Source organism: Trifolium pratense, linkage group LG1 (genome assembly GCF_020283565.1).
Source record: "Trifolium pratense cultivar HEN17-A07 linkage group LG1, ARS_RC_1.1, whole genome shotgun sequence".
Lineage (NCBI taxonomy): Eukaryota > Viridiplantae > Streptophyta > Magnoliopsida > Fabales > Fabaceae > Trifolium > Trifolium pratense.
Window position 1 is genome coordinate 29,086,497 of NC_060059.1, and position 9,170 is coordinate 29,095,666.

The window sequence follows — 9,170 nt, forward strand, 5'->3', positions numbered from 1 at the left end:
TCCGTGAGATCACCCACTTGGGTCAATCCAAATTCTTACATTTGTAGTTAAAAGTTACTTGTTTAAGTCAAAAGTGCACTCATTTCTCTTGTTGCATACTCATTTTTTAGAGGGTAGCCTTAGCTTGCTAAAACTAAAAGTGTACTAAATTCTTGGAGGTCTTTTAGTTGAGGCTTTAAGTGTTAACCAAGCATGCCCTTTAAATCATTGTGTCATGTCCTTAACTTTAATCCATGATGAGAGGAATAAAAGCCAGGTAAATCTAATAGTTAGTTAGCATTAGGTTATTTATTTATTTAGGAGGGTGAGAGGGGACAAAGGTAGGTAACAAGGGTCATCATGTTAATTAGAAAGATATTAAGAGAGTATCAATTCATCATGTGCAGCACATGAAAGAATCAAACATATAGATAGAGAAACACAACATTGACAGATACTATGTTTAATGATATACAACCATAATTGCATTACAAAAAGCAAAGATTACTTCCATTGACGGACCTAGATTGCCTACAGTAAAATATCAACGCAGTTTTCTATCTAGACCGTTGATATCAGATCGAACAGATATATTAAAAACTGTGTCTTTTGTATTAAAATAGTCTCAACTGTTGATTTCATATCAGACGGCTGAGATTGATTACAACGTCTTGATGTAACAGCAGGAAATCGGTTTCCTTCCTTTGACAATGAAAGAAGAAAAAGGCTAAAGAAAAGTAACAAAAAAGTTAAAAAGGGAAAAACAACAACACCAATACTATTTCTATTCCATAATCACCATAATAGATAAAGTGTTTCCATTACTCAACTTTGACAATCATACTTTTTTTTTTCTCGTATAATTAACTCAAACAAAACAAAGAGTAGTAAAAAAGTAAAAATATTTATATATATCTTGGCTTCTTGAGATTCAAATCCTATAAAATAAAACTGAAAAGGACTGAACAAGTTTGTAAGGGAGACATGATTTGACATGTGGAAAAATATGCATATGAAATTGGTGGGTAAGGTTGGTGATGAAATGAGTTGTGAAGTACCAAAGGTAGAAAAGTAGAGAAGCGCTTCTGCACCTGCTCCTACAATTTTGCATTTTCAGCTGGAGCAAGTTGAGCAGCTAATAAGGTTTTGGTTTGGTTTTGGTTTTAGTTTTTGACACACAATAATAACATAGTGACATAGTGTAATTAATGTACACTTGTCAAGAATGCAACATGATGCAAGAAAAAAAACAATGGATATGATATATGATATACTATCATATAGTAAAAAAAAGAAAAAAATACTTAAAAATCAGACACAGAAAAATGGTTGTCTTGTCTTGTTTGATTTCTTGAAATGGTTTTTTGTTAGCACTGACGACCTCTTTTGCAACCGAGTGCGCCAGCATTTGATGTAATGGTTCCAACCATAGCGGAAGATTTTGCTCCTAAACTTGAGGCTCTTGCATAGCTAGCTGAAGCTCCAGCACCTGATGCTGTGAAGTATGCACCATTGAGATATAAATCTCCTTCTGACCTCCAATTCCATCCTTTCCATTGGCCTTCTGGTGTTTCAACTCTCTTAGTTACCTGCCAATTGCCAATTTTTCTCGATCAATTAGTAAAATGAAATATGAAACTCAATTTAGTGCATGTTTTGATTTGTCGTGAATTTAGCATAATCACGGCGTGCCACTTTGATTTTGATAAAAACTATACATTTTGTATCTTCAATCTGTGTCACTCTGATTTCATTAAACTGTGATTTTGACAAAAACTATACTGCGGAACTTCAACAACTGTCACATTGATTTCGTTAAACTCAAGATGATTTTGACCAAAAAAGCTACGATTTGGAAGTTCAACAACTGTCACATTGATTTCATTAAACTCAAGATGATTTTGATTTTTGACCAAAAAAGCTATGATTTGGAACTTCACAACTGTCGCGATGGTTTTGTTAAACTTGACACCAAACATGTACTAATTAAATTAACTAACTAAATATAGATTAATTGAAGTATTAATGTACCTCTTTGGCAAAAGGGTTAGTAGGAGCATTGTATCTGTTACCCTGGCTGTTGATTGTAGGGTCAGCACTTCCACCAATAGCATACATCTCCCAATGAGTATAGTCATTGTTCACCACATGGAAATATCCATGTCTACAACTGCATTTTTAATGATCAAAATATCATGTTAGTTTGTAATAATAATTCAGTTTAAAAAATATATTCAGTTAATGAAAATGTCATATTCAGTTTTTAATTTCAGCTTAAAGAATACACACAAACATATGGTCCCATTTTCTGAATTCTTACATTATATGTACAAAGTTTGTGATTGTTTTGTGCTAGAAGAAACTTTAAATTAATGCACCACAAAAAGGTTGTTGCAGACAACAAACTAACCTGTCTTATGGTTTAACATTTAAAGCATTTAAAGCATATAGCAAAGAGAGAATGGGAGAGGAAAAAAGGGTTTCAAAATTAAAGTTTTCATTAAATATTACCGTGGCATTCTCTGAATAAGTCCTTCTCCAAAATGGTTATAAGCTATTGTCACTTGCATTTGCTTGTCTCTTGTGTAGGAGTCACTGTGGCCCAACAGTATCACCTGAATTTGCAAAAACAGGTCAATAAATAACAAAAATCGCAAAATGAGCCGCACAATGTAACTCTACGAACTAAGCACTGACACAGATACAGACACACCACTAACATATGCCGGTGTTCGACATTGACAAGTATCAAACACCGGATAGTATACAACTTTAATATGAAGTGTTGGAAAATGCGGTAAAAGAAAGTACCTCATTGTGGTGAGTGAAATGGTTGTTAGAAATTGTTATAGCGGTTGATCCCATGACAGCATCAACAAGACCATCAGCACAATGAGATAAAGAATTATGATCAACCCAAATATGACTTGAACCGAAGATAGAAATAGCATCACCATCAGCCATAGTCCTCCAACCAAAATGTGTTTCTGAGCTTCTCACCATAGCATTACCAGTTGGTACACAATCATGAATATGAAGACCGTGAACGATAACATTAGTAACATACTGAATTGTAATGCATCCTCCATTAGCAATATGAACATTGGTTCCTCTTCCATCAATTGTCTTGAAACTGTTCACAATAAGCTCTTGTTTCAACTGAATAACCATGTCTCTCTTGAACACAATCCAAAGTGGCCTATCTTGGATGACAGCGTGACGCAAAGTTCCTGGTCTTGGGTTAACAGGGTCATCGTCTCTTGAGTCAGTGACAACATAGTACTTTCCATCACGACCACCAATGGCGTTTCTACCGAAACCAATACCACAGTCTGCTAGACGCTTCCTGTTGCGTTGCCAATTGGCGTCGCAACGCCAGCAATCGTCAATAGGGTTACCGGTTCCACAGGAGAAAAATCCGAGATTCCTTCTTTCAGTGCTGTTCTGAATGTGCCTGTGATATCAACCATATATTAGTCAGCATACAAGTTCAATCAAATTATTCAAAGTTTACATTTGCGGCAATCAAGTGTATATTTGGTTTCACGGTGAAAACTAAGGTGTTTGGATAATGTCAGGAAAAATCGATTTGATTCGTTAAGTTGAAGATTTTACACAAATGCTCGCGCGCAACAAATGTGATTTCAGCGACGCGGCGCTGCATCAGCATATAAATCACACTACTTCAAATTCAATTGTAACATGATAAATCTTATTTAAGAACCATGTTTATCAAATGTTACAGATCAAAAGCACTGGCTTGTAGAACTAACAAACAAACAATAAAACACCAAAAATTAAAGTCTTATCTAAAGTTACAGAAACATATACATAAATTAAATAAAGCTGTTACATTATTAATAAATCATTGAGTTTTACACAGGAAGCAAACTATCTCAATAATTTATCTCAATTGTTGTAACGGATATATATATTTTTGGATTTATATGAAACATAAGATATTAGTGAATATGCTTTTTTGTCATTTATTACATAGATCTTGGCCCAACTATGTCACTGGCATCACGTTGTAAGGAATAAATCACATGGTAATTTCTTTATAAATCATATATTTAGCATAAACAAAAAATAATTATCAAGGTACAAAGTTGCTAATGATGATAAACTATGGTACAAAAAAAACATTTGTACCATATGTACAAAACATTTGTAGAGAAACATTTAACTTATATGCAATGTATTAGGCTAAAAAACATTAAATAGTAAAAGAATTATAAGCGTGAAAGACGGAAAAATGAGGAAAGTGCATGTGATTGAAAACATGAAAAGGAGAGTAACCAACAAAGAATGTAACAACTAACAACCTAAAGTTTTGAAATTAAAATCCCAATAGGGTAAAACAAAAAAAGGGTAAGTAATAATCATAAATATAAATCTATTCAACAATGTCAAAACTAGGAAAATGATGTGGCAGAGAAAAAAATGGGTGAGTTGGGGTAGGGTGTTAGGTTTCATTTTACAAAGGATAGTTATTGTGTGAGCACACTACTATACCCTACCACATTTCATGTCTAGTGCCTAAACCACGTGCATGTGTATGTCAAATTATTATTATAGTTACATTTAATTTCTTTTTTCTTTTTCCGATTTCGCACGAAATGGACAATCGAATAAGATCGTTTATGGTAAAAAAGATCGAACCAATTCAAGTTACAACATGATGCAACGGACGACAAAGTTGTTAAATTAAAATACTAAAATTTTTTAGTGTTTAAATCGAACGACATTGTTGTGCGCTGCATGAATCTAAATTTATAATGAGAATGTAAAAAAGTTAGAGAGGGGGACCCACGTCTCAACCATAGAAACCACCTCTTGCGGATTAGCCACGGCAGCACGCTCATTCAATTTCTCAGCCTCTTTTTCCCTAAAGTAACACAACAAGTAACAAAATTAAAATCATAATAACCACAATGTAAAAATAAATAATCATTTAATAAACAAGCTTCTGATTCAACACGTTCATTAAGATTTATATAAATCAAAAAATACACATCATGTTGTACACCAAAAAAAAAAAATACACATCATGTAATATGTAACCGGACAAAAATGTGAAATATTAGACAAAAATCTACATGGAATTATAAATTGTTTTCTTTTTGACTAAAAAATTATAAAATTATTATATGGTAAATAAAGACAATAATTAAATAAAGGACACATGTCGGTAGGAAAGAGCAACTGCACTATGTACTATTTATTTATATTTTTAATATAAAATAAAATAAAATAATAAATAAATACTACACTATATTACACCTCATCAAAAAATAAATACTACTACTACAAAGGTACGGTAAAATAAATACAAAAACCGTTAGAAGGAATTTATCTAACTAATTGCAAAGACCAAAATACCACTATCAACTAACAAGTACAAGTACATTTTGGAGGGTAATTTTGGAAATGTAAAAAAGTTTGTTGACGGTTTACTAGTGTGAGTAAGGTTTTTCGCGTATGTCACTGAGACAACACACGTTACACAACAGAGGCAAAATGCAAAGGAATCCAAAGAATGAACATAACAGAATAAACGATCCAGATCGAAAGATACAACGAATTCTCAACGGTTGTGATTGTTAGTTGTTGATACTAGATCTAACGGTTTAAGATTGTGATATAAAAGTATAATCCAACGGTGGAGATTAATAAGCTTGTTTTAACGTTGTAAGAGGGAAAAAAAAGTAATGAAAATGAAAAACAGAACACTAACCTTGCCGCCATTGATGAATCGTTAAAGCTTGGTAACCTGTGTGTCTCAATTTCAACATTGCTACAATAATAACAGAAAAAAAATTATGAAAATGTGTTAGAACATGTTATTTGTTTCTTTTCTAATTCTAACATTAAACGCTTCAAAGTAATTTTCGTGAAGAATTTTCTTCAAAAGGGGAAAACTGGGTTTCAAGGAATTTGGAATTTCAGCAACAAAAAAAAAAAAGTACACAATGTAGCTCATAACAACAAACTCAACTAAAAAAAACAGAGTGGTTTTGTTTCAAACAAAAAAACAGAGGAAAAAAAAGAAAAAAAAATCAAAACAAACAAAACAAAAACATAGAAATACTGAAATACCTAAGCTGAGAGATCTGTGGTGAAGCCATGGTATGTTCTTGAACAAGCAACACAAAAAGCAACAGCATGAAACAAACATTGAGAATGAATTTAGTAGAAACCACCATTGTTGTGAAAATCTCACTCAAATTTTCTCTCTCTTTGTTTTCAATAGTATTGTAGAAGAAAAGAATGTGGAAGATGAAGAAAGAGAAAGAAAGGGAAAAAGGGTCGGTAGAGAGAGAGAGATAAATTGGTGAGTGGATTCAAGAGAACAGGTTCCAACATAACGGCCATTATATAGCCTTGGAGTATTAACGTCCAACAATTCACGTCGTTAACTAACTGATCGTTTTTCTTGTTTGGATTCTCTTTTCTTCACTTAACGTCGTTAACTAACTTTTTTTTTTTTATCTTAACCACTTCTTTTTTTTTTAACGATTAAATTACCATTTTTTCTTTCTCCATTATACTATCATTTTTTTGTCCAAAAAAATTAAATTATACCATTAATTTATTTTTTCTGTGAGTTTAATTCAGCCGGTAGCAACGTTATATTTATATGTAGGGGTTGATGTTCGAACTCTAACATCTCGCGTATTTACCTTAAGGTGAAGTTTTTAACCACTAGACAACATGATAAATAAATTATCATTTTAGTCATCAATTGTATAACTTGATGTTAAATTAGTTTTTTGAATATTTTAAAATTACAAATGTGTTTATAAATGTCTAATTTATTAGTTCTTTTGATCCTTTATTATGTTTTTGCCTAGTCAATTTACTTTCCGAACTTGTTCTTTGTTGGTCAATAATCTATAAAATTACTAACAAATAAAATATGAAGAATGTAGTTATAATTCCAACAACAAGTTATATTTTTACCGATCAAGATCATGATTTGTGTTTTTTTTAGATACATGAAATGACAAAACAATTATAAATTCACACATAAATGAGAGAGTCGAAGTTTAAACTCTGACATTCGGTTTATCAATTTTGATATTTTTACTAGTTGTGGAGATAATTTGGGGATTTTATTTAACCTTTTTAACTTTCACTTTTTAATTTCTCATGCATATATTAACCGTTTCTTCATTCTACCTTGCACGTGGGTTCAGTGACTAATCACGTGCCATAGCAGGGTCTAGTTACTACCACTATTGCTAAGATTAGATCTGATATGGTTCATCCATATACACAACTTTTTTCTCTTTTTTACTTTTTGACCTTTTTTTTTTACTTTATCCATTAGTTATTGCCCTTCTCCAACTAACTAAAACGGTTTTTAATTTGTGGGTACACATCTTAATTGTGTATATAACATATAATAAAATTGCAATTTAATGTTTCTTGTTATTTTAGTTTACTTCTTTTTTGAGTCATTTGCTTCTTGTCCTTGTTTTTAGAGTTTAACAAGTTGGTTTAATGTTGATGTTTTTAGTAAATAAAGGTTTGTTTAATGTTTCCTTTTTTACATTATGATGATCGTATTTTGGCTTTATTATAAGGGTTAGTTTGACCACTTATAATAATAATAATATATAAAATTTGTATAATCTGTTTATATAAACTTTTGAAAAACTAAACCAAACGAGTCATAAATGTTTGTAAAAAAATTGCTTTTTTTTTATTGTGTTATTTTTTCCATTTAAACTTTGTCATTAATTTGATAAGGCAAATGGAACCTCTAGTCTTTCATTGATCATAGCAAGGCCTTATATAGCCAATGTACAAGATACAAGTTAGTTACAACAAACTTAACAAACACTAAACAGTTAACGTGGGCCTTAAGCTACAGTTGGTGCGTGCGCGTGTCTTAGCAGCAGGCCTGCTCACAGGCTTGGCAAGCTTGCTCATGAGCCTTGCAACTAACTAGATTACTTTTGATCAACACATATCTAACATTGCCTCTCCTAAACTGAACCATGTCAAGGCTTCAGTTTATGTCTTCAAGCTTACACAATCCAAGCATATCTCTGAACTTGCAAAAACTCTCAAGGGATAAGGCTTTGGTCATAATATCTGCAGTTTGCTCAAAGGATGAGCAATGTAGCAGCTGTATCTTTCCATCTTTGGTCAAATCTCTGAGAAAATGAAACCTAACATCAATATGCTTACTCCTTCCATGCATCACTGGATTCTTTGACAATTTGATTGTGGAGCTGTTGTCACAATACAAGGTAATGTAATCCTTTTTCCTGCTGCTGATGTGATCAAGTACTCTACTCAACCAAATGGCCTGACAAGCACAATTGGCTGCTGCTATGAATTCAGCTTCAGTTGTTGATAGGGTCACAATTGGCTGCTTTTTGGAGGACCAGGATACAGCTTTTGAACCAATCATGAACACATACCCTGATGTACTCTTTCTATCATCAAGGTCTCCAGCATAATCTGAATCTGACCACCCAACCACTCATCATCCTTTCCCTTTTCAAACCACAGTCCATAGCTCATAGTCCCTTTCACATACCTAAGTATTCTTTTCACTGCTGCAACATGTATTTCTGTAGGCCTCTCCATAAATCTAGCTACCAAACATACTGAAAATGCTAAATCAGGTCTAGTGGCAAGCAGATACATCAGACAACCTACCATTTGTTTATAGCTGGTTGAATCACAAGCTATTACATCTTCATCCTTCTTCAATTTGTTTCCAAGCACAATAGGGTTGCATACACTGTTGCAGTTTTCCATATTGAACCTTTTCAGAATTTCACAAGCATATTTCTGCTGAAACATGAAGATACCTCCTTTTGTCTGTTTTACTTCAATCCCAAGGAAGTACCTCATCTTTCCCAAGTCAGTCATAGCAAAGTTTCTTTCCATTGATGCTTTGAATTTATCAAATAGGGTTTGATCATTGCCTGTAAAGATGAGATCATCTACATACAAGCTCACAATAATGATTCTCCCATCTGATTCTTTCTTTACAAACAATGTGTGTTCATGAGTACACTTGACAAAACCTTCTTTGCAGAAGTAGGCTTCAATCTTGCTATACCAAGCTCTTGGAGCCTGCTTCAAACCATAGAGAGACTTCTTCAGTCTATACACCATCTCTTTTCCTTCCTTCCGATAGCCTAATGGTTGCTCCACATATACAGTTT

General features: G+C 32.9%; 1 protein-coding gene across 1 annotated transcript; it reads right to left on the reverse strand.

Annotated features, from left to right (window-relative positions):
• Positions 1–737: 737 nt before the first annotated feature.
• LOC123902623 (probable pectate lyase 1) lies at positions 738–6,345 on the reverse strand. Its single transcript, XM_045952395.1, has 7 exons — positions 6,079–6,345; positions 5,717–5,776; positions 4,793–4,867; positions 2,791–3,433; positions 2,491–2,594; positions 2,011–2,149; positions 738–1,568 (listed from the first exon to the last, which is right to left on the reverse strand). The coding sequence occupies exons 1-7, from the start codon at positions 6,183–6,185 to the stop codon at positions 1,347–1,349; spliced, it is 1,350 nt and encodes a 449-aa protein (XP_045808351.1). The 5' UTR covers positions 6,186–6,345; the 3' UTR covers positions 738–1,346.
• Positions 6,346–9,170: the final 2,825 nt, after the last annotated feature.